General features: G+C 43.1%; 2 protein-coding genes across 3 annotated transcripts in view; both read left to right on the top strand.

Moving 5' to 3' along the window:
- The first annotated feature begins 258 nt into the window (after positions 1-258).
- ARL2BP (ADP ribosylation factor like GTPase 2 binding protein) overlaps positions 259-24,933 on the top strand; it is a 43,851-nt gene continuing 19,176 nt past the window's right edge. The window contains exon 1 of the mRNA XM_068202998.1: positions 259-270. The gene's annotated coding sequence lies outside the window, so the exon portion shown is untranslated. The remainder of the gene's footprint in view (positions 271-24,933) is intronic.
- Positions 4,841-24,933, top strand: part of RSPRY1 (ring finger and SPRY domain containing 1) — a 30,365-nt gene continuing 10,272 nt past the window's right edge. Inside the window, exons 1-8 of one of the 2 annotated variants that reach the window (XM_068202993.1) lie at positions 12,629-13,124; positions 16,064-16,116; positions 17,546-17,658; positions 20,226-20,352; positions 21,736-21,794; positions 22,170-22,236; positions 22,900-23,031; positions 24,335-24,450. In XM_068202993.1, coding sequence (XP_068059094.1) covers positions 12,778-13,124; positions 16,064-16,116; positions 17,546-17,658; positions 20,226-20,352; positions 21,736-21,794; positions 22,170-22,236; positions 22,900-23,031; positions 24,335-24,450 — 1,014 coding nt within the window. In that variant the 5' untranslated portion in view covers positions 12,629-12,777. Of the gene's footprint in view, positions 4,991-10,447; positions 10,627-12,628; positions 13,129-16,063; positions 16,117-17,545; positions 17,659-20,225; positions 20,353-21,735; positions 21,795-22,169; positions 22,237-22,899; positions 23,032-24,334; positions 24,451-24,933 lie in introns of those variants that run through there. The other variant, XM_068202994.1, reaches the window with a different exon arrangement.

Raw genomic sequence — 24,933 nt, 5'->3', positions numbered from 1 at the left:
CGAGGGCGGCGCGGGTCGCCCGGGCGACGGCGGGGGGCGCGGCCGCGGGCGGGGCGGGGCCTGGGGCCGGGGCGGGGCCGCGCCGTGAGTCGCCTCCATCTTTCGGCACAAAGGAGCGGCGGCAGCGCCGGGCCGGGGCCGGGCAGGGGCGGAGGGCGCGGGGTCCGCGGCGGCCCCGCTGCAGTCTCGCTGGGCTCCCGGCGGGGCTGATGCGGAGCTGAGGTGAGGCAGGGCGGACGCGGCCCGGCTGGCGGGTGCCGCGGGGCTGCGGTGCTGCGGGGTGAGGGGAAGGGACGGTGCCGGGCTGGGCGCTGGTGGCCCCGCCGGTGGCCCCATTGCCGGCCGTGCGTTAATGAGTGGGGGCACCGTGCTCAGCCCTCTCCGCCCTCCGCTCTCCCGGGGGCCGCCGGCGCGGGTCCCGGTTGGGATGGGGGCCGGGCCGGCGCAGCCCCCGGCCCCAGGCAGCGGCCCGGGGTCCCGTCGGCTCTGGTGGTTGGTGCAGCTGCCCCCCAGGCATCGTCGGTACCCCCCAGATATCGTCGGTACCCCCCGGTTGCCTCGCTGGGGCCATCTGGGCGGGCAAGCCGCGGTAAGAGGCGGGTGGCCAAGGTGCAGCTCCCGGGCTCGCTGAGCTCTCGCGGAGGCCCCGGAGCTGGGCAGAGCCGGGCTGGGAGCTCGCTAAAGAAAGCGGCAAAAGGTGAATGAACGGGGGTTTGGCGAGCTGGGGCGCCCCGAGTCCGGCGCTGCTCGGGGCCCGGAGGGCTTGGAACTTCCTACCGGCGCCTCCCGGGTGCGGGGAGGGCTCCCGGTGCTCGTATGACTTGCAGAACATGGGCTTGGTGTGCGAGGGGCAGCATGACAGGGAATCGCGGGGTCTCGGGGGGCAGCATGGCATGGGATCTCGGGGGGCAGCATGCCAGGGAATCGCGGGGTCTCAAGGGGCAGCATGCCAGGGAATCGCGGGGTCTCGGGGGGCAGCATGCCAGGGAATCGCGGGGTCTCAGGGGGCAGCATGCCAGGGAATCGCGGGGTCTCGGGGGGCAGCATGCCAGGGAATCGCGGGGTCTCAGGGGGCAGCATGCCAGGGAATCGGGGGGTCTCGGGGGGCAGCATGCCAGGGAATCGCGGGGTCTCAGGGGGCAGCATGCCAGGGAATCGCGGGGTCTCGGGGGGCAGCATGCCAGGGAATCGCGGGGTCACAGGGGGCAGCATGCCAGGGAATCGCGGGGTCTCGGAGGGCAGCATGCCAGGGAATCGCGGGGTCTCGGGGGGCAGCATGCCAGGGAATCGCGGGGTCTCGGGGGGCAGCATGCCGGGGAATCGCGGGGTCTCAGACTCGACGCGCTGCTCTGGCAGCGCTCGGAAACGCGGCGGGGCTGTTGAGCCCTTGAATATCGTTACATGAATGTGAGGAGTCAGAATCCTGAAAGCTGTTTATGGCTCTCGATGTCACAATGTTTCTCCACAGCAAGTTTTCTGTCTTTACAGAGGAGATGTGACGGTGTGGAGCGGGGCAAATGCACTCATTTACCTGGATCTTTTGTTTTAAATTCTTGGGTGGTAGGTTAGGCAGCGGCACCTTTGCTACGGGGTGCGGCAACACCTCGGCTCTGCTCTCCCGCTTCAGTGCTTATAAAGCAGGATTTTTTCACTGCTTGCATTATGCCCATATCGAGCACAAGTTTCTCTTTTAAGCCCTTTGATTCTGATGGCTGTTTCTGTCTCGCAGGCCTTCATTGACCCGCTCTTTTTAGGCACAGCCGGTTTTTTTCTGCAGTGTAGCAGTAGGTGCACTGCCTGTTCTCGGTGTAATCTTAGTGTAGGTCCCAGGAATGACTGTAGTCACCTGAGTTTCATTTTCTGTTTCGTTATTGCAAACACCGATCCCTGAGCCCAGAGTTCATTTTGGTGCTCAGCCAGTGTTATGAGTTTTTCTCACACAGTGGAACTTTGGTCCATGGAGAAACACAGACATAAAAGCTGCCTTTTCTCGCCTAAATTAATTCAGCCTGCTGTTTTCTGAATGCTGGTGGTTTTTTTTTTGTTGTTGTTTTTTTATTTTATGTCTGTATCAGTGTTTGTTTTCTTCAATATAAGAGGGTTTTTTTTCTACTTAGCACTAGCTTTGCCTCAGGATTTTAGTTTTTCTGTCCTTTGTCTTGCATTGAATGCATGTATTTGTTTTGGTGTTTTCTTTTCTCATGCTGGTCCTCAGCTCAGTTCTGCTTTTCTACTAATTTTCTGTACATCCATCACTGCTATGAAATTGTCATGTGGAAACCTACATCCACTTGTTTACTGTGACTTTCCCTTGTTTTGTTCCTGGTATTAAAGTTTTTGCTCTTTTCTTGTTAAAGTATAAAGTTTTTTAAACAGTGCATGTTCTCATCATCTTTGAGCCACCTGCAATATTCCCTTCCATCTGATCTCCTCTTGGACTCCTGTATTTGACTGTGGATTTCCAGAGGACTGTGCATTCTCAAAACTTGTCATATTGTTTTAAGAGTCTGTGCTGCTGTTAAATGTGGTTTTGTTTTGCATTTATCCAAATGCACAGAATTGATCTGTTCTTTGATCTAAATCTGGCCCATTCTTCTGTAAGCGCTTTTGCATGTGTCTTTGTTCTCCACCGAAGTCCACTCAGCAAAACGAGCCCTTTCTCCTCCTGGCACCCACTCCTCTGTCCCTGCCTTTAGGACATTGCTGTTATTGCTTTGTGCCCCAATCTCTGCTGTTTGTTCCTATTTATAGGTCTGCTTGAACAGATTATGAATTTCCTTTGGTGTGCTCTTCTTCAGATGAGTGAAGCACAATTGCAGTTGAGTGACCACTTCTTGTCTCTTCCCTTTTCATCCAGACAGTCTCTTGAGGTTCCTGCTAAAGGAAAGTTTTCCGTTTCCCCTGTCCATCACTTGAGTAGGAAGCCCCTCCAGGGCATTTTAGTGCTGTGTTTTGCATTCTGCACAACTCTTGTCATAACTCTTGCTGATGCTGATTGTTTATTAGCTTAGCCTTGGTTGTTTACTCACTCTTAGACTGGTGATAGAGCTAATCCAGCTTGTCCACACACCTCCCTTATCATCAGCTGTGACACCAGCGTGTGTTTGCAGGAAAGTGGGCTTGTTGGTTTCCCTGAGGTCTTTAACTTTCCTTTTTATTTACCTTCAGCCTCCTATACACCGAATTTCACTGCAATGCTTTGTGGTGGCCACTGTGGTATCCTACTCTGTGGCCTCATAATTTGGTGATCACTCCGTGGCTCTCTTGTTCTCTCACTGATACATTATTCTGTGCTTTTCTTAATGTTCTTTTTTTTCCTCTTAGAGGGACACGATGGTTTTCTGCACAACCCTGCAGTGCTCTCCCTTGGTACATTATCAGTGTTTTCACATAGGAGGTCTTAGCTTGAAGTGCATTTCATTTGCTGTGAGTCAAATGGATAGGACCGAAATAGATCACTTGGAATGTTTTGATTCCCTCCTGTAAAGTAAGACATCTCTCATATTCTTCCCATCAGGTGGAATCAGAGTCAATTCCCCTCAAGCTTTTTGCTTGTTTGTGAAAATTAAGGAATAACAGGAAGATGTTTATTAGTGTAAGCAGTAAGTCAGTGATAAAGGCAGTGATTTGTCATAGAACACTTCCTGGCCTGTAACTCTTTAGGTTTCTTCATTCAAATTCCCTTTCTTATCATTATCTCTCCTACCTGGCAATGTGCTGTGTTTGGAAGTGTCCTCAGTTGCTCATGTAGCTTTGTGCTGATATCCTCACAAAGTGGAGTAAGGCTCATCATGTGCACTGTGTGCTTTCCCTCTCAACACAGAGGCAGCAACTTAAAATGCTGTCAGCTTGTAGTAAATTGAAGGCTGGCTAGTGTCATTATATTTGTCCTGTTCTGCTCCATTATCAATATCTTGTGTTCAGCATTTCAAACTGGTTTTTGTGGGTTTTTTCCTCTGTTGAACTTATGATTGCTCAGTAGAGTTTGAATTTATTCATTGCTTTAAAGCAGTGCAGGCAGTGATCTTACACTGAGATTCCTCGTCTTTCAAGTATCTTGTGTGCTTTGTATTGCCTTGAGTCCTGACGATATATTTTATTTTCCTGGTCTGTGTGTGGTAACTGTAAAGCTGGCTTTGCAGGGCAGTGACTGTGCCAGCATGATCTTTATTTCCTTTTCTATTCTTCATTATGTTGCTGAGGTCTAATAAAAGTCAAATGTTCACACATGACTCACAAGGCTGTGTGACTGACCAATGCATCATGATCTCTCTTCAGAAGTGCTTGTAATTACCTGCCCTTGATCTGCCATTACTGGGACCAGGCTTGTGCTTTGGAAGCACAGCTCTGCCATGGGAACTTTGTGTGCTTGGTGGGCTTTGCCCATGCAGCAGGGATAGCTGGCAGCCCAAAGTCTGGCATGAGGTGCTGCTCCTTGGTTTTTAATGCATGTTTATTAGATGGAGTTCAGTGAGGTACCATGATCAATAACAAGAAATCCATCTTTTTCCTAATAAATCTCTCCCCTCAGGGAAGTAGTGGTTTCTGAGCATATGAAACACAACTATTGTTATTTTTCTCCCTTTCTAAGGCTTTTTTTTTTCCATAGAAAATGTCTTCCTTTTGCTCTAAGTATCTGAATATCTTGGTGTTTTTTTAAGTGGGAGAAGGATGAGTATCGAGGACTTTTTGATCTGAATTGTTGGCATTGAGTTTTTGGATTGCTGGCTTCAGTGCATGTGCACAAACTGGTACAATTACAGCTTGAATCAAAGGTTAGAGGGCAGCTGATGAACTACAAGCCAAGAGGCTGCACCATTCACATGTATCTTATACCTTCCTGCAGACAGTGGGACATGCTAGAAAGTCATATTGAAAAAAGAAAATCCAGCAGCCTGCTGATGCTCTTTTTTTTCTCTAAAGGCAAAGCTGTTTGGCATGGAGCAGGCTTAGAATTGTTCTCCCTGCTTTTAAAAACATTCAGCTAATGGTGGGTCGAAGAATGGTGCGTGTTTGCACTCAAGCTCTGGTTAATGTATCAGTCTTGAAATAAAAGATTTTTTAAAAATTACCAATAGGTGAGTTATTCTGTCTTTAGAGCATTACCCCTTTGTAACATTTAGTGAAATGGTGTTTACATGTAATTATCAAAACAATTTAATTCTCCTGAAATTCCTCAGACAGTTATTTAGCAGAAGCCCTAGGTGGCTGAGACTTTGTGTTCCTGGTACTGTTACAGGATTTTGAAAGCCTCTTAAATAGTTTTTTTTTGTTTGTTTTCTGCCTTTTTTGACTAAACTGGGTGCACAGTCTTGTTTAAGGCATATTCAGACTGCTTTGTTAGACACATGCTCATCATCCTCCCACTTCCTAACCCACCTGCATGTGTCCGAGCCATCTCTCGGGCAGTCAGCCCTCTTCCCCTCCTTGGCCACGGCACATTGAGCAACTTCCTCTGGCTTTCTTGGTACTGGCAGGGGCCCTAAAACACTGTAAGAAATCCCACAGCTCAGTGGTTGGAGCAGGACACCTGGCAGGAGCACTTGTTACTCATGGCTGGTGAATCCACAGCGGGCTCTCTCCTGCAGCGTGCTTTGCTGGCAGACTTGTAGCAGGGCAGAAAGGAAAGGTCCTCAAGATCTGAAGAGACAGATGGGGAGAAATGAAGCTGAGTTCCTGTGTGGGCGGGTTTTTTTGTTGTTTTAAGTAAGTTCTGTGATGAAGTACTGGAACTGTCTGCCTTGGGATTTAGTGGAGTCGTCACCATCCCTGGATGTGTTTAAAAAAAGATTGGATGTGGCACTGTTTAGTTGATGTGTTCGGGCTGGGTTGGACTCAATGATCTTGGAGGTCTCTTCCAACCTACTGCTTCTGTGATTCTCTGAAATTGGTGAGGTAAGGGGGTTCCAGTGACCTGCCCAGAGCTGTGTTTCAGATTCTGTATTCTTCAGCTCTGGAAGCCCCAGGTAGTTCAGGAATCGTGCTTTCCAAGAGTGCTTCCGAGGCAGGTTTGCTAACCTAGTGACCTACATGTTGTGTTGGACTCAAATGACAGTCTCTTGAGCAGCTGTCACTGTATCCACTCACAGGAGGAAAGGGAACTAGAAGGGCATTTCCTGCTCTGTCAGTACAGTCCTGAACCTTGTGTAGCAAAGAGCAGCCAGCTTTCCCTGGCTGGCAGGGAAGGCCACAAAGGTGGCTCTCAACTCTGGCCACTGAAAGATCAGGCCATGCTCTGATGCTGCTTCAATTATCAAGACACGGATCTTTCTTCAGCCTGTTTCTAGACATTATCTGCTCACCAAGGCACTTGTCAGACAGCTGGTAATGCAGGCTTCCAACTGAGGCATTGCTGAGTTTTTCAGCAATGTTATCAGCATTTTACACTGAAAACAGTTTGTGGACATGTGAATTTTACACATTTGTAATAGCTTAGTCATGCCACGTAGCTGGGCTAAGTTCTGTGGACTACAGCAGGAGACTGTTCTGCCTTCTACAGAGTAGTTCTGCACCCAAAGTTCCTCTGAAAACAAGCCCAGCTCTGAGTTAGAAGAAAAGCACTTAGATTAGTTTAGACAAGAAACAGACAAACTCTTGAGTTGCCACTCTTTTAGCTCACCTATGTGAAGCTGGTGGTTTGCTGACAAGAATCTGCCCTTGCTTCCAGCAGTCCTTCCTTGAAGCATCTTCCTGGTGCCCACAGTGTGATGACTTGGAAGCCCCTGTGCTAGCCCTAATTCTAGCTCCCAGGGCAGGGCTGTGCTGTGACTGAGCTGCTCGGTCTCTTGACTTGCCTCTCAAATGCTTTTGTGGTTTAGATTTTGCTCATGCACAAAGTTCTTTAAGTATTGCAAGGAATTGATCTCCACGTGACTGAAGAGAACTCTTTCACTGGTTTCTTGATACTGCCATAAAGCCTTATCCTTTCTGAAATGGACTATTGTAAATTTTACTAGATAAAGCTTTTTTTTTTTTTTTTTTTTTTTTTTTTCCTCTGGGATTTCTTTGGGATTTCTTTGCCGTTCTATACTTCTGCTTGGTATCCAAAGAGTCACTTTCCTTCCAGCATTGTCTATTCTGGAATTTCTTGTGGATTTTTTGGGAGAGTTTTGGGCTTTTTTGGTGGAGTTTTTTGTTTAATATTGAATCCTGATATCATGGATGTTTTTGTCAGAATTGTATTGTTGATAACACCTTTAATTTTCTGGGCAGCAAGGAAGATTAACTTGAATTAATTGAAAGAGTTATTTATAAGCTTCCAAATGAATGTCTGTGCCAAAACTTAATAGGGTATAGCTAATTGATTTTATTTCATGTGCTTGTATCCCTGCAGTTTACAGGATTAGTGTTCCTTGCCATCTACAGGGCATTATCTTTATCTCCCTGCCACTTCTGAAGCAGTGCATTATCCTCTGCTCCTTGGGCAACTGCTGAGCTTGTTCAGCTCTGCCAGGCCACGTCACCCTGCTGGAGGCACCTCTTGTTCAACTTCCCTGGGCTGTCAGATACCACTATCTTTTTAAAAGATCATTATCTCAAAAGTGCTTTCATCTGCCTCAAAGCATAACTTAAACTCAGTCTCTGATAAGAAACTTAATGATCCATCTGTGGCTTGGGGAGCTGAGAAGCAGGAAGCGTGATCGATACCAGCGTGGGTTTAGACATGAAACAAAGTTGAGGTTTTCTGTAGTACAAAGGACAGTTCCACAAATGACTGAGATGACAAATGATGACCTCTGAGATGGGGAAGCTCAAAAGGTGGTAAATGCTTCCCTTTCAGAAAGAAATCTGAACAATCTGATATCTGGCATGTCCTGAGCACTAGTGTCTCTGTATCCAGAGGTAAGGGAAAAATTGTGCAGGGAGGAATCCCTACCAGGCCTGCTCTGGTGACACTCACTTAAGTGAGAATGTGAAGTTCACTTTAAATCCATGTTGCAATTTTAGTGTTCCTGTACCAGCTTAAAAAAGGAGTTTAAAGGAAGTGAAAAGACAAAGTAGTGCAATGTGCAAGTGACTATAAAATCTGACATTCATAGTGAGTCTACAGAAAAAGAAGCTACTGTGGTGGTAGTTACTGTCTGCTTCTTTCTGCTTCACATCAAGTCAAACAAGAGATCAGATCCTCCAGCTCTGTGTTTGTGACAATGATGAATTACCTAGAGAAGACATCAGCATTAAAGCCCAATTGTTTGCATAAACCTTGTACAACTCTGGGGGTTTTCACTGATGAGTGCTTGTGCAGGAGCTGGAAAGCTTTGAGACATGGTGAGTCTCCCTTTCTGTGAAAGTGGCATGCTCAAGGTCAGTCTGTTTTTGGTTTCAGGTGCTCTTGCCTCAGCAAGAAAGCAACCAGCTGTGGCAATGGCTTTGTGAAATGCTGCATGCCAGTAAAGGCTGCTTCCCATCGTGTTTTGACACTAGTCTTAAACCCTCCAAGGTATTTTTAAAGAAAATAGAACTGAATTAGGGGTTTGCTTCAGATTACACAATATGGTGGTTGTTACCACATGCAGGAGAACCAGCAGGGTATTTACTCGCTCCTCCCGAAGGCTGCGGTCCCCTGCCTCGTGCACTGCGTGGTACCACGCTGGACACCCATGAGCTGCTGCTCTTCAGTTGCACAAGTCTCACAGGTGAGAGGTTAACCCTACATGTCAATGGGATCTCCTGAGAAAGTCTCCATTTCACATTCTAGTTGTATGTCATTTACTGGAAATTCTTGGTTTTCAGTACTATCCCCATCGTTTGCAGCTGAAATTCTCCTTGTTATGAGAGCTTGTTTTTCAAACAGGCTTCTTCTTCCTCTTATTCCTGTATCAAAGTTGATTATCTTGCAGTAGTTCATAACTGCGTTTCCTTCTGGTTTGAACTGTCATCTGACAGGCATCACAAGTATTTCCATCTCTTCCTTTTTAGGAGCATCATTTCTTTGGGAAAGAAATGCTGAGGAAATATTTCTAATTATTTTATCTTCTTAATAGGAAACTGCTGGCCAAAACTCTTACAGTTTTGCTTTTGAAAATCTGTCAGCTTTACTGTGTGGTTTGTTGACTGAGCGAGCTCCTGTGTTACTCTGCTCAAGATCACTGATCTTACTCTTGTAGTGGTGGCAGAAACTGGAAAAGTGTTTTTGGTAGCTGAAACCTTCCCCATTAATGTGCACGAGGGGTTTTTGTTTGCTTGGCAGTGCACTCCATTTCATGGAAAGAAGAGGCATTTTCCATCATGAGGCAGTATTATGGTTGGGTGTAATCAAATATTTGAGGGGATGAATCACTGACTCTTGGGCTGCACATTGCAGAGAAATTATCCCAGTGCCACTTGGAGCCAACTCCTCCACTGGTGTGCTTGGTCGGATGATCCGGAGGGGGATCTCTGGGGCAGGCTGAGCACCTGCACTGCCAGGCAGGTGCAAATCACTCTCACAGCCTCCCTTCCAATGGATGATGATTTTGTCTTTCCCACTTGGCCTTCCAGCCAGGAAGGTTGGTCAGCCTGTGGAGCTCGTGACTCCTTTGTGCATCCGTGCATGTGCTTGAGCCTGCCAGGAGAGCAGCTGCTTTCTGCGGTGGGGATGGTCCCAGTGGCCAGGGCAGGTGTGTGGGGGCACAGGAGGCTGCAGCTGATGGCTGCTTTTCTCCCATGCATCTGATCTGAGGGCTTTGTTGAAGGCAAGACGTGCTGGGGCGCAGCCGATGAGTGAGTGTCCCACAGGGCCTCTCTGGTGTACAGTAGGTGTTGGGCATTGGCATTTTGTGCTGTTTGGTGAGAGCTGGAGTACCAGCTACTTCTTATGGAATAAAAACTTGTATTTTTATTAGTTTGCTTTGCACTTCAGAACCTTCCTGCATTCGTGCTCTATCCAGACAAGCTGGTTTGTGAGCAGATCTGTAGCAATCTCTCCTACCTTGTGTTCCTAATTATTTTCCTTTCAGTTTGTTTGAGGCTTGACAATGAGTTCCTTGTATGTGACGGTGAGCAAGAGCCAAGTGAATGCTGTCAAACCCAGCTCTTTACTAAATAAGGGGAGTTTATCCTGTCATCTCTTCCTGTTATCTAATCAGCTTTTATAGTGTACTTTTATTTTCTGCTGTGTCTACTTGAGGAGGATCTGGAGCAGATATTGTTTCTCTTCTTCCTTCTGTAGGGAGTAACTTCGAGGTGAGGAGTTGGTCACTGCTCTGCACTTGGTGCTGTGTAATCTGGAATACCAAGGCTGTAAAAATAGGCTGGGTTTTCTGTCTCTGTGTCTAGTCCTAAAGCTTTTAGATAATAAACTGGGTTTTGAAGCCTTAAGAGAATTCCCCCTGTAAAGGCTGGATATAGCTGAAAATAACAGCACAGCTTGATGTCATGGCAGGTGTAGGGAGGAGGTGGGATATGTCTACCTTAGATGCAGTTTCCAAGTGAATTCTCTTTTTTTTTTTTTTCCATCTCTCCTCAGGGACTCCTCAGCACAGTTCCTAGGAGTGAAAGCAGAGTCAGTAATGACTCAGTGCCCACCATAAAGGCTTACACAGCACTGCCTTTTCCAGATAAGACTTTGTGCCCTGGAGGAGAACAACTCACTTCTGCTCACTTTGTGAGCTCCCCCAGCCATTCCTGAACCAAGCAGACTTACAGGTGAGTTGATCATAATTACTTGTTTTTAATCACACTTTAGGTTGTCAGCCAGAAAAACTTAGTCTTCAGTAATCAGCTTTAATCTTGACATATGTCTGGTTTTGTTTCTTTAGGTTCTTACTCATTGTTAATCTCTAAAATACAGCTTTTCCATTCTTGTTTTGATGACAAGATAGAGTCACTGTGTTAACATTTCTGTAAGTTACAGAACAACTTTATTCAGATTCTAAATCTGTAACGGTTTTACATTTTAGTGTTATCTTGCTAAAAAGCCCTTAAATGACCCAGATTCATAAATGCATACGTATTCCCTAGAAAGACATGATTTGCATTTAAAATCAAGAAAGTAATTTTAACCAGTTGTGAATTCAGACAATTCTATTTGAGGTCTTTGCAATCTGCACTGGCACCTCTCATCTGCTTGTGACTTGCTGTCTGCGAAGGTGCCAGCAGTGTTGGCTCAGCTGGAAGGACTCTGAGCCTGATGGCCAAACTGCTTAAGGCAAAAAGCAAGCATCATGTGATGCTGAAACCCTTTCAATGATCTGTGGTTTAGGAATTTCTTGACCAAGAAGTCAAGATCTTGTATTTTTTTCCTATTAATATCCCTTGAGGAATTGATGTTTTTTTCTTAGTTAACCTCCAGTTAATTTCTTAATACTGAGTATTTCACTGTGCTAAAAGATGATGTACTTCACACAACAGAAGAGCCTGTGAGCTTGGTGGCAGTGCTTTTCCAGTGACAGCTGACATCCCAAGACTTGCTTATATGACCAGTGTCTGGCTTCCTGACTGTTGTGATCTTGTCCCAAAGGGCAGCCAGCAATTGCAGAGTTGCCAGGTGGCTCTGATGGTGGGGGCCTTCCATATTTAAAAGGTGTCAGCTCTCTTTGACTTTCTTTTGAATTTAGGGTGCTACATGTCTGCTGTTAATGAGATTATTTAATAATTGAAGAATAGTAATAACCTATTACATAATATTCACCATAACTTCTAGTTTAAATGTTAAACTTGATTCTTGAAAGGATAAAAATTACTCACTTATTCTGACATGCCTGAAGTGTGTAAGTAGTGAAATTGTATCTTTTGTAGGGTTTTATATTACCTGAGACTTTAACTAATGTTCTATAGAAATATGTCCTATGGCTTGAAACATAACTTGTTATGAGATGGGGCTTTGAATCCTTTTTCTCTTGCATTTTCAAGTTAATAATTGGGAGAGACTGCCCCGTGGTCTCAGTTGCTACTGGGCCTGTATGTGATCCTAATCATTTGAATGACGAACAGAAGAATGATTGAATTAGTCTTTGTTCCCAAAAATGGAAGATTGGTTTGACACTAGATCCAAACAGGCACACAACACCCATTTCAAAATCCCAGTTAGATTTGTAAGGCATTAAAATGGTGTCTATAATTCCTATTTAATTCAGTGTTGGTGCTTCTTTGGGTGAGAATGCAGGAGATGTAGGCATGCTCCAAAAATGCGTATTTATGCAGAAATGGGCCAAATGGTTCTCTGTTAAATCTATTGTTTGTTGACATAAACCATAACTGTAAGATTAGTTCTTTACAATTTTATCTATTTTATGGTTTGGAAATGTTCCTGATGTGAAATGAGGACCTTAAGTGTACAGCCTTTATTGAGGTGGCATAAGCCATATGTCTCTTTAAAGGGTAAATGAAACTGGTTTGTTGATACTTAGTATTTAAAGGGTAGCATGTGGGACATTCACAGGCAAACTTGTTCCAAAAACCATGAAGGAGCTGGGAGGTAATAGGTAGTGTAGAAAGGAATGGTGTGTGGGTGAGAGCTCCTTACCAAGGGAACTTCCTCGTCCTCCTCTTCCTTCCTTTCCCTTTCTCCACAATAGACTTCAGGTAAAGCCTTGTGTTTCTTAGCTGCTTTATCCACCAAAACTGGTGGTGTTTACTAAAATAGGAGTTCTTCTGCTGTTTTCCAGCAATAGTAAGACTGACTCTTGTTCTGTGTTTGCTTTTTCAGACCTCTTCTGGATGACCAATGTGTGTTTTAAATGATTCTGTCAGTGACTAAGTCTCCAACTTCCCACTCATTCCAGCTGGTAGCAGCGTTTAAGATGCAAAAAGATCACAATCCAGGATCACACAAACATTTCTCTTAAAACTTCCTAGATGATTGTAGTTGCTTTGGTTGTGTTCTATGCTAGCAGAAGCCTTTTCCAAGGTCTGCTGTTGACTCTAGAGCACCACATTCCCCATTTCCTGGGAGCCTTGGGGTCTGGCAGCATGGGAAACTCCTGCGTTTGTCGCGACGACAGCGGGGCCGAGGACAACGGGAACTCTCAGGGCCGGCAAACGGAGAACAGCAGGACACACATCCCCGAAGCAAGAAGCCACCCAAGGGACCCTGTCCGTCCACCCAGGAGGGGTCGAGGGCCTCATGAACCAAGGAGGAAAAAACAGAATGTGGATGGGCTGGTGCTTGACACACTGGCTGTAATTCGGACGTTGGTAGATAAGTAAGTACCTCCTCAAGGAATAATTCAACATGAATGAAAATGTTCTTGTCTTCTCTCAAACTGTGGCTCCAGCCTCTCACCGATCTACACCTGACCCTCCCTGAAGCAGCTGCGTGTTTCCATCTGGAGGCTTAGGAGAGGAGCACCTTTCCTAGGTAATAGAAGTAGCTCCTGAGTGCCCAGGTACAGACTCTTCCAGGAGCTGAGGAGCTTTCTCACAGTTCCTGTATGGGCCTACACCCATGTGGGATGAGGAGTGTGCTCAGGATTTCTTACCTGGCACAGATACACAGTTTAGGAAGCAATAAATGCTGCAGAGGCTGGGAACTTCTGTCCTAAAAATTGGTTGTTGTGCAGTTTTCTGTTTGCAGGCTGGATTTTACTTCTTTGGAAATGGTGAAGCAAAATAGGGAGCTTTGATTGTTGTTAGCCTGGATAAACAGACTGAGGTTTTCTTTCCAGTTGTAAGTCTGACTACTTTTTAAAGATCACATGTTGTGAGTGCCCAGCTCCCAATCCCAGTATTGCATTCCTGGCATGCTCAAAGCATCCATTAAGGGCGTGGGGGATATTTATGGGCTCATCCATTTTTTTGGTATTTTTTTTGGTTTTGTGTTGCTTTCTGCAAAGCTTTAAAAGGACCTTAAAAATGATGGGTTAAGTTAGCTCAACACCTTTTGGCTTAGGTGCAGGCTAGGAATTGGAAGGACTAGAACTGAAGGAAAAACACTCTTCCACCCTGACAGCTGGGGTTTGAGTTTAAGGTGATGAGGCTCAGAATCTTCTTGATTCATATACCTGCATCAAGTCTGGAATGTGCCTGCAGAGAAGGAGTTTGCCTTCCTGCTGTCAAAGGCTTTAAGTGAAAATATCAGGACTGATGTTTTTCATGAACATTTAAGTCTAAGGTATGTGTTCGGTTGATTTTTTAACAGGTTTTATTTTGTGCTCTGTCTTCAAATCATGGCAAATGTTTTTTAAAGTCTCTGCCCAGTCTCACATGCCCTTTCCCTCAAGTTCAGCTCCTTAAGCTGTTTCACAACACTTCTGTGCACAGTTGATCCTGTTCCTGTGGGTCTTGCAAGCAGTTTTGTAATCTTGTAAGCACTTTCCTATGCTACTGGGAGACAATAAGCATGGTTATTTCACTGCCCATGGAGTCCTGTTGCTGATGAATTCCTGAAGCTACTGTATTTTTATGGGGGCTTTTATACAGACTACAGTAAAATGCACTGTGATGTATTCATTCCTTGTGATAAGAAATAATAGTTGCTTTCCCTGTTTACTATTTGTTTTTTCTTTGGGTTCATTTTTTTTTCTTGTTTTTGGTTTTATCAAGTCTCAAAGTTCTGACCTAAAACATACCTGACAACTGATTTTTTTTTCTCTCCTATCTAGAGATAGTTGCTTCCTAGAAATTTAATTAAATAAACTCAGAAGGTTAAGTTCTATATTTTGAGGCTTCTATGAAGAGCTGCCTTGCAAATTAGGAAATCACCAGAATGGCTGTTTTGTTTCAAAATGAGGAAGGTGTGTCCTGGAGGGGATGTTGGAAATTAAGTGGTTGAAATGGCAAATCAGTGGGGACAGGATTGTCCTGTGCTCAGTGCCAATACTGTGAAAACCTGGTACTCGTGACAAAATCAGAAATCTTGCAGATAAAAATGTCATCCCTTTTTATCATAGCCTTTACTTGTACTTATGGTTGGGATTTTTGTTGAGGTTTTTTTTCTACTTTCTTTGAATCCTTCTATCCTTTCTCCTGATGTAATTCTGGCTGCAAAACTGAACTTCTTTTCCTTCTGGGCAGATTACTTTCTAGAAGAAAGGTGAAGATGCCTCAAGTTAAAAAACAATCCAACTATTTGTTTCAAATGTTGTGGCAATATAAAAATGCATTAAACTCGACTTTAGCATTTTCTTGTGGAAATATTTAAGAATGTGCTCACCTTTTTGTAAGAAAGAAAGACATGTATTTATGACATATATATTTGATCAATGCTGAGATTTTTCTCTTCTTTATGATTAATCTCTCAAACTAGGCAGTTTATTATCTCCATAAGTAATGTCGGTTGAAATTTTCTAAAATTCTTCTGTATTTCACATTTCCAATTTCTTTTCAGAGCTGTGTGATAGAGTGTGAGCTTGGAGCATAAAGTCTAAGCCTGGGGTTAGTTTGCAGTGCCTAAGGAGCACTGAATATAAAGTATTTTAGGACATGCTGCTGGATAAGCTTTTTCTGGACCTAGAGGTGCTAACTGAACAGGACTTTGGGGTCTTGCTTTAGATACTTTCACTGGCAGTACCTGCTCAGGTACACAGATGTGTCCATAGCTTTGTGTCTTTACTCCAGCAAACTGCACTGAGGACCTGATCTATTGAACTTCTTGCAGTTTTCATGTTGGAAAATGGCTTGGATTAAATATTTGCTGTTAAACTCCTTAACTGTTTCTTTTAACAACTCTTGTTGAAGACTGTGATGCTGTTAGATGGCTTCCCATTCAGGTTTTGTGGTTTTTAAATATTTATATATTTATCAGAGAATTTCTGAGAAAAAAATCCTGTTGAAGCAATGCTCCTTGTGCACTGCTCTGGGTTCAGTCTGTGACCCCTGACATGCAGTGCCTTATGTACTACAAGGAGCCTGCTAATGAGCAGCACCAAATCTAGGCATTGTGTTCAGCTTTTAGACATGCAGATGTGGATCACAGTTGCACTTGTCAGCTGTTGCAGACATGCAGATGTTGATGTTGAGCCAGAGAGGCTCAAATCCCATCTGTGTTTGAGATCTGAAAACGACATTAGCAATCTGCAGCCTGTGTAACTTCCTTCTGTGAAATGGTTACTGGATTTGTTTTCTGTCTGTGGATAATCATTTTATTCAGTCTATTACATTGATGGTTGTGCATAAATTTTGACCTGTGTGATATCTCTTTCAGTGACCAGGAGCCTCCTTATTCAATGATCACGTTGCATGAAATGGCAGAAACAGGTATCAAGGCATTGTGTTGGGCATTTCATTTGTGACTCACAAGCAAAAGAAACAAAACAAACCCCAAACCCCACTTTCCTTTGCAAAGAAAAATACACCTCAGCCAGGTGTGTTGGGATGTGGTGTAGCTCTGGTGATGTGGAAACCAGAACAAAGTTCTGCCCTTCAGAGCTTCTCTGAGCTCATGCATTGGGCTGAGATTTTTTGAATTCAGTTAAACTTCCCACGTGAGATCTCCAGAAGCAGCCAATGGATGGCCACAAAGACACTGCAGTGGCATTAAAGCCTAAGCCAGAGTGGCTGTTTGCAGCTGAGCAGGAACAGCCCATACCTGTCCACAGACGTGGGCCAAGCCTGTGTCCTCTGGTGTCAGCACATGGCATGTTCTTTTGGTTTGGGTCTTGCTGACCTTCAACCTCTGCTTTACTCTCTATTTGTCCCAACCTTGTCCCTAAGTGCTCCTGCAGGAACAAGCAAGGGCTGTTTCATCTTGTTACAGTAGGAGAAATCCTCCCAGCTTAAGGTTTCTACAAAACTTCTGGTTTAGTTGAATTTTTACCTCTCTACTTAGTGGTGTTGATAGTGGTCTTAGGAAATCTTTCTTTATTAAAATAATCAATCTGGTTAGATATTACAGCAATTCAATAAAATGCTTTTCAGGGGAATGTGCTAACATAACTCGACCCCCAATGTATTACTGCTGTGTTGCTGTAGGGAACACGGCTTCTACCACCTCACTCACCTGTATACAGATACAGACTGTCTCTATTTTCACTTCTAAGGGAGCTATTTTCTTGTAAATTCAAATCTGTTTACTTTATCAGTAGTTTAACATCTTCTTAGTGGATGTTTGCTTACAAGTAAAAGCCCTTGTCTACTCATTCAACAGTGAGAGCTGCTCCTTAGGAAAACAAACATGCTTTAGACCAGCCGGCATGGGAAAAACCCACTGAGTTTCTCTGAACCTTGTGTTATTTCAGGGAACTCAGGAAGAGGGATCTGATTCTGGTTAAAAGAAATTATTTCCTCAGTGTCGTTGTGTATGTAGCATTTACCACTTAAGAGCTGACATTGGACGCTGAGCTCTGAGTATCACACTGGAGCAAAGTACTTGTCTGTACCACCATGAGTATTCCTTCCTAATAGTAGTAGGGACTAAAGGATGTTCTGGCCTGGGCAAGACTCTTCTCCAAACCATACAGGTGTTCACTATTACCCAAGCTGCTGTAAACTTTTTCTTTTTTTGAATTTAAACTTCTAAACTACTACAAACTAAGACAGCGGTGTAAAAAGCAAACTGTTTTTCCTGATGTCTCTAAGTTCACTGGGTAATTTTGAGGATTTTCCAGTTTACATTTAGGGGTGTACTTTGAACATTTCTGAATTGCACTGTAAATTCTGAGTGTGACTTCTGTTTTGTGGTTGACAGATGAAGGCTGGTTGGAAGTTGTTCAGTCTTTAATTAGAGTTATTCCATTAGAAGATCCCCTGGGACCAGCTGTGATAACGCTACTACTTGATGAATGTCCTCTGCCAACAAAAGTGAGTCGAAAGCAGATGCATTTATCTGTGAATGTCAGTTGCTTGTGGTTGCCACACCCTAATCTCTTTGAGTGCCTTTCACCGGTGATGCAAGACTGATAGTGGTTCAGAAAATGGGTGTAACATTCAACTTCAAGTAATTTGGGGTGACTTGGTGTTTAAATGCTAATTAATGCTAGGAGTATTCCCAAGAAAAGATAAATGTGATCCATGGGGAAGGAGCAAGAGACCCTTGGGTTTTGGCTGCTTTTCTTGCCGCTCTCTTCTGCCGTGCAGCACTTACGCTGTGCAGGGAAGGTGTGCAGGTGCTGCAGAAGCTGCCCAAGTTCTGCCCTTTTGTTCTCTCATTTGCAAAGCTGCACTTTTACAAGTCATTTTTGAATTTGTTCCTGCGCTGCACGTAAGGAATGCAATGAAAATGGGTGTGTTAAGCTAAATAAATGACATTTTAAAACTATGAAATACCTATCTATGGTTTTGGCAAATGGGAATACTTTTGTTTTACTGGCCACTAATCTGGTTTTGGGTGGAAAGATGACCTGAGGTGTTCATGCTATGTTGGTGCAGGTGTGTAACTGAAAGCCTCAGGTGCTTAAAGATGCTAAACATAATGTTTGTACAAAGAACTTGTCTGTCTTCAAATGCTTGTCATTATCTCATTTCTTCAGAAACCGATGATCACATCACTGCTGCTTTCATTTCTCAAGCTCCTGATGCTGCCAATTTTAGTCTTCCATTGGTGTTGTTAGGGATATGAAGAGCTGGTTGCATCAGTGGCTGGAGAATTGGTCAAGCTCTTAAACTACCTGAAGTGGGTTTATTTCCTCTCAGCTATTGATTAAAGTTATCTGAGACTTTTAAACAAGAGAAATGTATTATGACTGTCACAGAGACTGCTGGGTTATTTTGAAAACAAAACTATGACTAGAAACTTTGTCTGCTTTAAAAAAGAAATCAGGAAATGAAGACCACTGTGAATGCACCATAGGGAGAGTGATTTTGGATTTTTTGTTTGGCTCTACAATGTCCTCAGCAATCAAATGATTTGTTTTTCAAAAGCCATATGACTTTCATATGGGCACTGTTAAGGAATTTGCTATAAAATAGTTGACCTTATCAAGACAAGGAATGAGGTGCTTGTTTTTCTGGGGGGCACAGTGGTTTTTCCTATGTAGCTTCTTTACAGCACAAGGAGCTGCAGCTGTGGGGTCTGCTGGCCACATGCAGCCTCGTAAGCTGTAAGCTGCTGTTCATTTTCTTCTATACAGGATAAGTTTTAAGTTTTTAAGTCGCTGCCTCACTTCCATGACAGCTGGAGAACAGCAGTATGCTGTATTTTATTTTCTGGTTTTACAGGCTATAAAGTCCATAAAGTTAAAAGGGCAGTGCAGTAAACTGTTTATTCTATAAAGTCTTTATTTAACTCAAAATACTTGATCTTTCTGACAGTTCTAATAATGGCTAAAAGCAGTATCAGTATGTCAAGAGTCTAATTTTAGTGAGTCCTTTCCATCCAAAGTCTGTTGCTCAGTCATTCTTTCTTCTTTCTCTGTTCTTTCCACTTAGCTCAGTCCTGTTCATCAGTTCTGTTTTTGTGGCTTTCCTTTTAAGAACATAACTACTTTTCAGTGTGATCTCTGTACAGACCTCAGACTCTAGCACAGTCAACTGATTTGAGTGTGGCTCAGAACACAGTTCAAAAAAACACATCTATTCAACTTGAGCAGTGCTCATTTTTCCTCCAAATGGCTGCTGATGACTTCAATATGAGGAGTTCTTCTATTTTAATTAGATCCTTGCCTGAGATTATGCAGTTTCAATCTGAATCAGCTGAAACTTTCATGAAGTCTGGAAAGTTGAGGAGGATTTGGAACTTTTCAGGGTGGGGTTCTCCCTTTGGGATGACTTGTTCTGGTCCTAGATTAACCCCTAACTACCCTGCAAATGCAGAGAATTCTCTAGACCTATCTGAAATTTTATTCATACCACACTGCCTGAACAAAGCAGGTCAAAGCATGGCATTTTAGCTTTATTACCCTCCTTGGTTACTTCCTAAATTTGTGTGACTACAGAAAACCATTTAGGTTCTCAAGAATACAGTTTGACATCCTGTAAAGCTGACAACATCCTAAATTTATGATGGGAATGTGGGCTTTTTGGGGAAGGGGCTTGTCTCTTTAGTCCTGAATTCTAAAATCTGAAACAGTCCTTTTCTTTTGGAAAAGGTGTGAGTTTTAGGACACTGGAAATAGATCAGATGGCAGTGGTGCCATGTCTGCTAATTGGTTCCTGTTGCCATGGGGAGCTCACTTAAAAGTGTCCTGAGCTGTTGATCACAATAACTAATAATCTGGTGGTAATTTTGAAGTTACAACTCTTGGGTCTGTTGAACTTTTCTTCTCATCTGTCCTTCATTATCTTATCTTAGAAGATAACCACCCCGTGCTGTCTGTAATCTGATGCTCACTTCAGTAATGTGTAAAAACAATCTGTTTTTACCATACTGAATTAGGGGAAAGCTGTATCTGTCAGTAATGCTGAAGAGATTTCTGATTTTTCCTTTGCAGGACGCACTACAGAAGTTAACTGAAATATTAAACTTAAGTGGAGCTGCTGCTTGCCAGGACGCTTGTCACCCTGCCAAGCACCGGAACACGACTGCAGTGCTCGGCTGCTTGGCAGAGAAATTAGCAGGTAAAGCCCTGGGCTTCTCCTCACAGCTGACACTTGGCTCTCTGCAGCACCTTCTGCTTTGCCACCCACCTTGCACACCAGGTCAGAGGTGTTTGCTTAGAGCTGAATCATGTCCTGCATCACAGGGGTACCAGGTGTGACAGAATCTGGTTGGTTCAAGTGTCAGAATGAGCCATTCACAAATCCTTCTGATGTGTGGTTAGTGATTGGGGATCACTGTTTGTTATATTGCCTTAGCACTGGTGATCAATCTCTTCTGCAGACCCAGTCTGGCTGGGAATTACTGAGGACACATTCTCTAGAGTGTAGGCAGGAATATCAAGTTAGTGGTCTTGGAGGCTGTATAGAAATAAAAAATAAATATGCTTTTTCCAGTAGACATGTCTTATTCTATTGTAGATAGCTGAAAAGATTCTCTTCTGTGTTGCTTAAAAGAAAATTGATGAGATTCTATTTTAAAGTGACTTCATATAGAATTTTTATTCTGTGTTATTCCTACCTACTGCACAGTTGGAAACTGATGATTGTTTCCTTCCTGCTGGTGATCTCTTTTGTGTCTAGTTTTTTTTACTCCTTTTCTGAAAGTGGACAGGAAATAGAGGAAAAAAGTGATTGGTGTCACCTAATGGTTATTAAAACCCAATTACTGTATTTCTGTGGGAAAGAAAAAAACAAGTAAAGAACAAGGTTTGGAAGTGTTTTTGTACTGTAATACTTCTACTGTATTATACTAAGTCAAAATGAGATACTGTATCTACTTCTGTCTTAGTGGACACAGATCTCATTGTGTCAGCTCAGGCAACAAATTTGTTAATGAAGTGTTGGAACCCACTGCAAGTTCTTAAGAGCTTGTAGATGCCAGAGTTTGATTCCCTCATGTCTCTCTCTTGATTAAGTGGACACTATTTCAGGGCTTGTCCATTTTAAATTGGCTGCTTGCTCTGGTGATGCAAGATGTATAATTAACTATCAAGTTGGTCATATCAGGTGCTCAGTTTTGCTTATTTTGGGCTACTGATAGATGGAGCTGGTCTTTACACATTTACTCTGGAAGTAAAGGAGAGACGGCATTTTCATGCTCTTTACTTTTGAAAAAAGACTGAGTGGAGGCTGCTGGAGTCTTACTGCAAAATCTCTGGCTGGAACTCTGTACCCACGTAGAGCAGTGAACTGAACATGACTGTAATGTGCCAGTAACTGTGTAATTATTAAATGTGCACCAAGTGTTTTACTGGAAACAATGATAATTGTTTTATATTATAGTTTTGCTTTGCTGTGAAGTTGTTTGGTGTTCTTTAATTTGTTACCTTGTGTTTAAAAGATCTGTGGTGATGGGTATGTGGTACTTCCCATGGAGGGATTTAATTCCTGATGTTCTTACAGGTCCTGCGAGCATAGGCTTGCTCAGCCCAGGCATATTGGAATATTTACTTCACAGCTTGGTAAGTGTCTTTGATATTTTTGTATGTATCCATACATAGCAATTATAATGCAATATTATTATTATTATTATTATTATTATTATTATTATTATTAGTGAAAAGTTGAAGTCATGTCTGCTAAATATTGGCAGTGTATGTTACAAAAAGCTGAAATTCCAGAGCCTGTGGGATCTCCATCCTTGGAGGTAATGAGAAGTCAATGGAACAAGGCTCTGGGTAGCCTGATCTCTCTGGGTCTATCTCCACAGGAGGGTGGAATACAGGAATTTTGGAGGCTCCTTTGAACCTAAAATCCTCTGTGACAGACATACATCTCTTCTTGTCTGTCTGTACTGGATATTTATTAATTAACTTTTTCTTACTGCCCATGTTTAGAACTTCCAGTCCCACCCGACAGTGATGCTTTTTGCACTAATAGCACTGGAGAAGTTTGCACAAACAAGTGAGTATTGGCCTGGAACTGCTCTTAACACCATGGCTTCTGCTGCATTATTGTCACTTGCTGTGCCTGATCACTTGTGAGCATGACAGTCTGCATTGCTATTTATTGCTGTAGTGACATCCTCCTACCCCTCAAAACCCCTGAGATATTTGCTGAAACTTATTCTCCCTGTTAGAAATTGCTGTAGAAGGATTTGTGACAGGGGGCCTTTGTCACTGACATAAATCTGTATTAGACTGGACAACAATTGGACAACAACTGGACAACAGTTAGCATTGGGAGCTTGTAGGCAGGAAGAAATACTTTTTGCTTTAATGACACCCTCACCCACAAACCCTTAAGAGATTTGCTGAAACTGGCCTTCTCATCTTAGAAATTACTACATAATGACTTATGACATGAGACCTTTGTTACTTGAAAAGAAATCAATCAGTATTGGGGAAATGGAGAACAGCTGTGATAAGTCTCTTGATGATGCAGCTCAATGCTGAGAAGTGGTAAATCTGAATGAAGATAATTCCACATCTGCCTGGGAAAACAATTTCATGCTTGTAATATTGAGGTTTAGATGTGTGTGAAGAGTTCTACTGCATTTGTAGGATGTTATTATTTTTAACTTATCCCTAGCTGATAGCAATTGCTCTTTTTCCTCTTAAATTGCAGGTGAAAATAAAATGACAGTTTCTGAATCGTGCATTAGTGACCAACTGATCCTGCTGGAGAAATGGACAGATAACCCAGACTACTTAAAACGCCAGGTTGGATTCTGTGCCCAGTGGAGTTTAGACAATCTGTGTAGGTATAACAAAGGAATGGATTAATTGAATAGTAATCACTCCTCCCAAGAGATGGAGGACTCCTTTGTGTTCATTTTTTATGAGCACTTAGTGTACCTGGCTGCATTTGTAATATCTCCTTGAAAAAGAAAACAAAACCAAAAAAACCACACCAACAAATATATCCAGTGTAATGGTATGGAAAGAAAATTTTGGCAGGGAAAATGTTTTTAAAAGGAAGTGGTTTGTACTCTGCAAGTTGGACCTGCAATGAAAATTCTTCTTTGCACCAATTTCCTGTAACCCACACTTCAGCCAGTTTGCTGAGTGGCTCAACAGTGCAGTTCTGTCTCTGTGGAGCATCTGGGTTGCTGACATGCCCCGGTGATGGCTACATCTGGGGTCACTCTACACTGGCAAAGTGGCACAAAGAATTACTGAAGACTTTTTAAATTAAATATACTGTTTGATTTTTGTGATCAGAAGTAAAAAGTGTTTGGCAAAGCACTTTTTGTTCTAGGTTGATCTTTTGGATTACTAAAAAGTACTGAATTTGCTTGGTTAGTTGTGATTTCAAGGGTGCAGAAACTCTAATGACCTTGTATTTTCTAATGCCTTTTAGATAAATTCGGGTAAAAGAGGTCTCTTGGGCTTTAGGAGCTCTAGTCAGCTTATGGAAAGACAGTGTCAGCTGTGTTTAGTAAATGTCTGTGTAAGTGTTGTAGTGAGTTTGAGCTATGTGAAGGGTCCTCAGATAAGATCTTTCACTTGTAAATTAACATGTATGTGTCAACAATTTGACACCTGGCAAGAGAAATGCTTCTGGTCCTTCCATGTAGAAAGGGCAAGCAGGGAGAGAGAGCGAGCTGCTTTGGCTCAGCTCAAATCCATCACCTAAAGATGAGATGGTAGAAACCTTTAAATCCTTGTTTCCCCCTTCTTTCTATTCCCAAATCTGTTTCCACTGTAATGAATCAGAAAAACTCTCCCCACTGAATATATAAATACAATGGTAAATCCTGAACCAGTGGCACCTTGGTGTGAACTTGGATGCCTTCCATTTGCCTGTGGGTTTCCTGCAGGCACTAATTAGATTGTGGGAGCTCTAGTCAGAGGCACAGGTCATGCTTTCATGTTTGGAGGGTATTTAACACACACACACTCTATTGAAAGCTGTTTTCATGCAGGCAAAATCTCAATGTTTCATTCAGTTATGCCAAAAACTACCTGGATCCTAGAGAGATTATCATTGCATGAAATGTTTAAAATCAAGTTTTGCAGCAGCAGTAACTAACACTGGTTGGGATTTTTTTTTTTTTCAGTTTTAAAAGAAGGCAGGCAGTTTACATATGAGAAGGTTGACTTGACCAACATTAGGGCTATGCTGAACAGCAATGATGTCAGTGAATACCTGAAGATCTCACCACATGGATTAGAGGTAGGAAATTGTTTCATGTATTCAACCTGAAAAAGAAGCTGAAGAAAAATGCAGGTTTTGCTTTGCACTTGCTCCTGTGATTTTGTAGAATGAATCCATGTTGTCTGCCAGATTTGTACAGAAAACTTGCTTTGTCATCAAAGGGTTGTAGCATGACTACGCTGATCTCAGTTGTAGAAATGTTCACACTAAAGTAATTCCTGTGCCCCAAAACTTCAGGGAAGTGAGAAGGATTCTTAAGAGTCAGATGGCTTTTCACTTACTTTGTGAGCAGTTTTAATCAAAACATCATTCTGTTGTTTGCCCTGTCTCATCTTGAAAAGCTCACAGCAGTCAGACTTTTGTCTCAGCCACGTGGATTTTTTTCCTTCCTCTGTAACTCCTTTTAAAAACTTGTTTAAGTACTTAAAGATGAATTTTCATGAATTAACATTGAAGGCCTCCTTGTCCTTCCTACCAGGAATCAGTTAATAACCAACAATT

The sequence above is a fragment of the Anomalospiza imberbis genome, chromosome 12 (assembly GCF_031753505.1).
Source record: "Anomalospiza imberbis isolate Cuckoo-Finch-1a 21T00152 chromosome 12, ASM3175350v1, whole genome shotgun sequence".
In the NCBI taxonomy this organism is placed as follows: domain Eukaryota; kingdom Metazoa; phylum Chordata; class Aves; order Passeriformes; family Viduidae; genus Anomalospiza; species Anomalospiza imberbis.
The sequence above is the reverse complement of the archived record's forward strand: the minus strand, read 5'-3'. Positions and strand labels throughout refer to the sequence as shown.